Source organism: Penaeus monodon, chromosome 24 (genome assembly GCF_015228065.2).
Source record: "Penaeus monodon isolate SGIC_2016 chromosome 24, NSTDA_Pmon_1, whole genome shotgun sequence".
Taxonomy (NCBI): Eukaryota; Metazoa; Arthropoda; class Malacostraca; order Decapoda; family Penaeidae; genus Penaeus; species Penaeus monodon.
Window position 1 is genome coordinate 8,178,778 of NC_051409.1, and position 248 is coordinate 8,179,025.

At 39.5% G+C, this 248-nt stretch overlaps 1 protein-coding gene across 1 annotated transcript in view; it reads right to left on the reverse strand.

Moving 5' to 3' along the window:
- Positions 1-144, reverse strand: part of LOC119588835 (MARCKS-related protein-like) — a 9,528-nt gene extending 9,384 nt beyond the window's left edge. Inside the window, exon 1 of the mRNA XM_037937475.1 lies at positions 141-144. Coding sequence (XP_037793403.1) covers positions 141-144 — 4 coding nt within the window. The remainder of the gene's footprint in view (positions 1-140) is intronic.
- Between the last annotated feature and the right edge of the window lie 104 nt (positions 145-248).

The window sequence follows — 248 nt, forward strand, 5'->3', positions numbered from 1 at the left end:
AAATAAACCAGACTGACAGGTAGTCTTGTTTTCCTTTTAAAGTAAAGCGTGCACTTAGGTGAGGCTTTGCAGTGTGTATATGATTTGACTACGTATACATGTGCATACATCTATCTATCACTAACGTATATATGACTCACTCATGTCGAAGTCGAGAAATCAGTAAACGTTCTTTACAGCAATACCTCCTGTCAGATAAGGGCTAGATTCCAATGTATACATCATTTCGCTCCACGTGACACAGCACC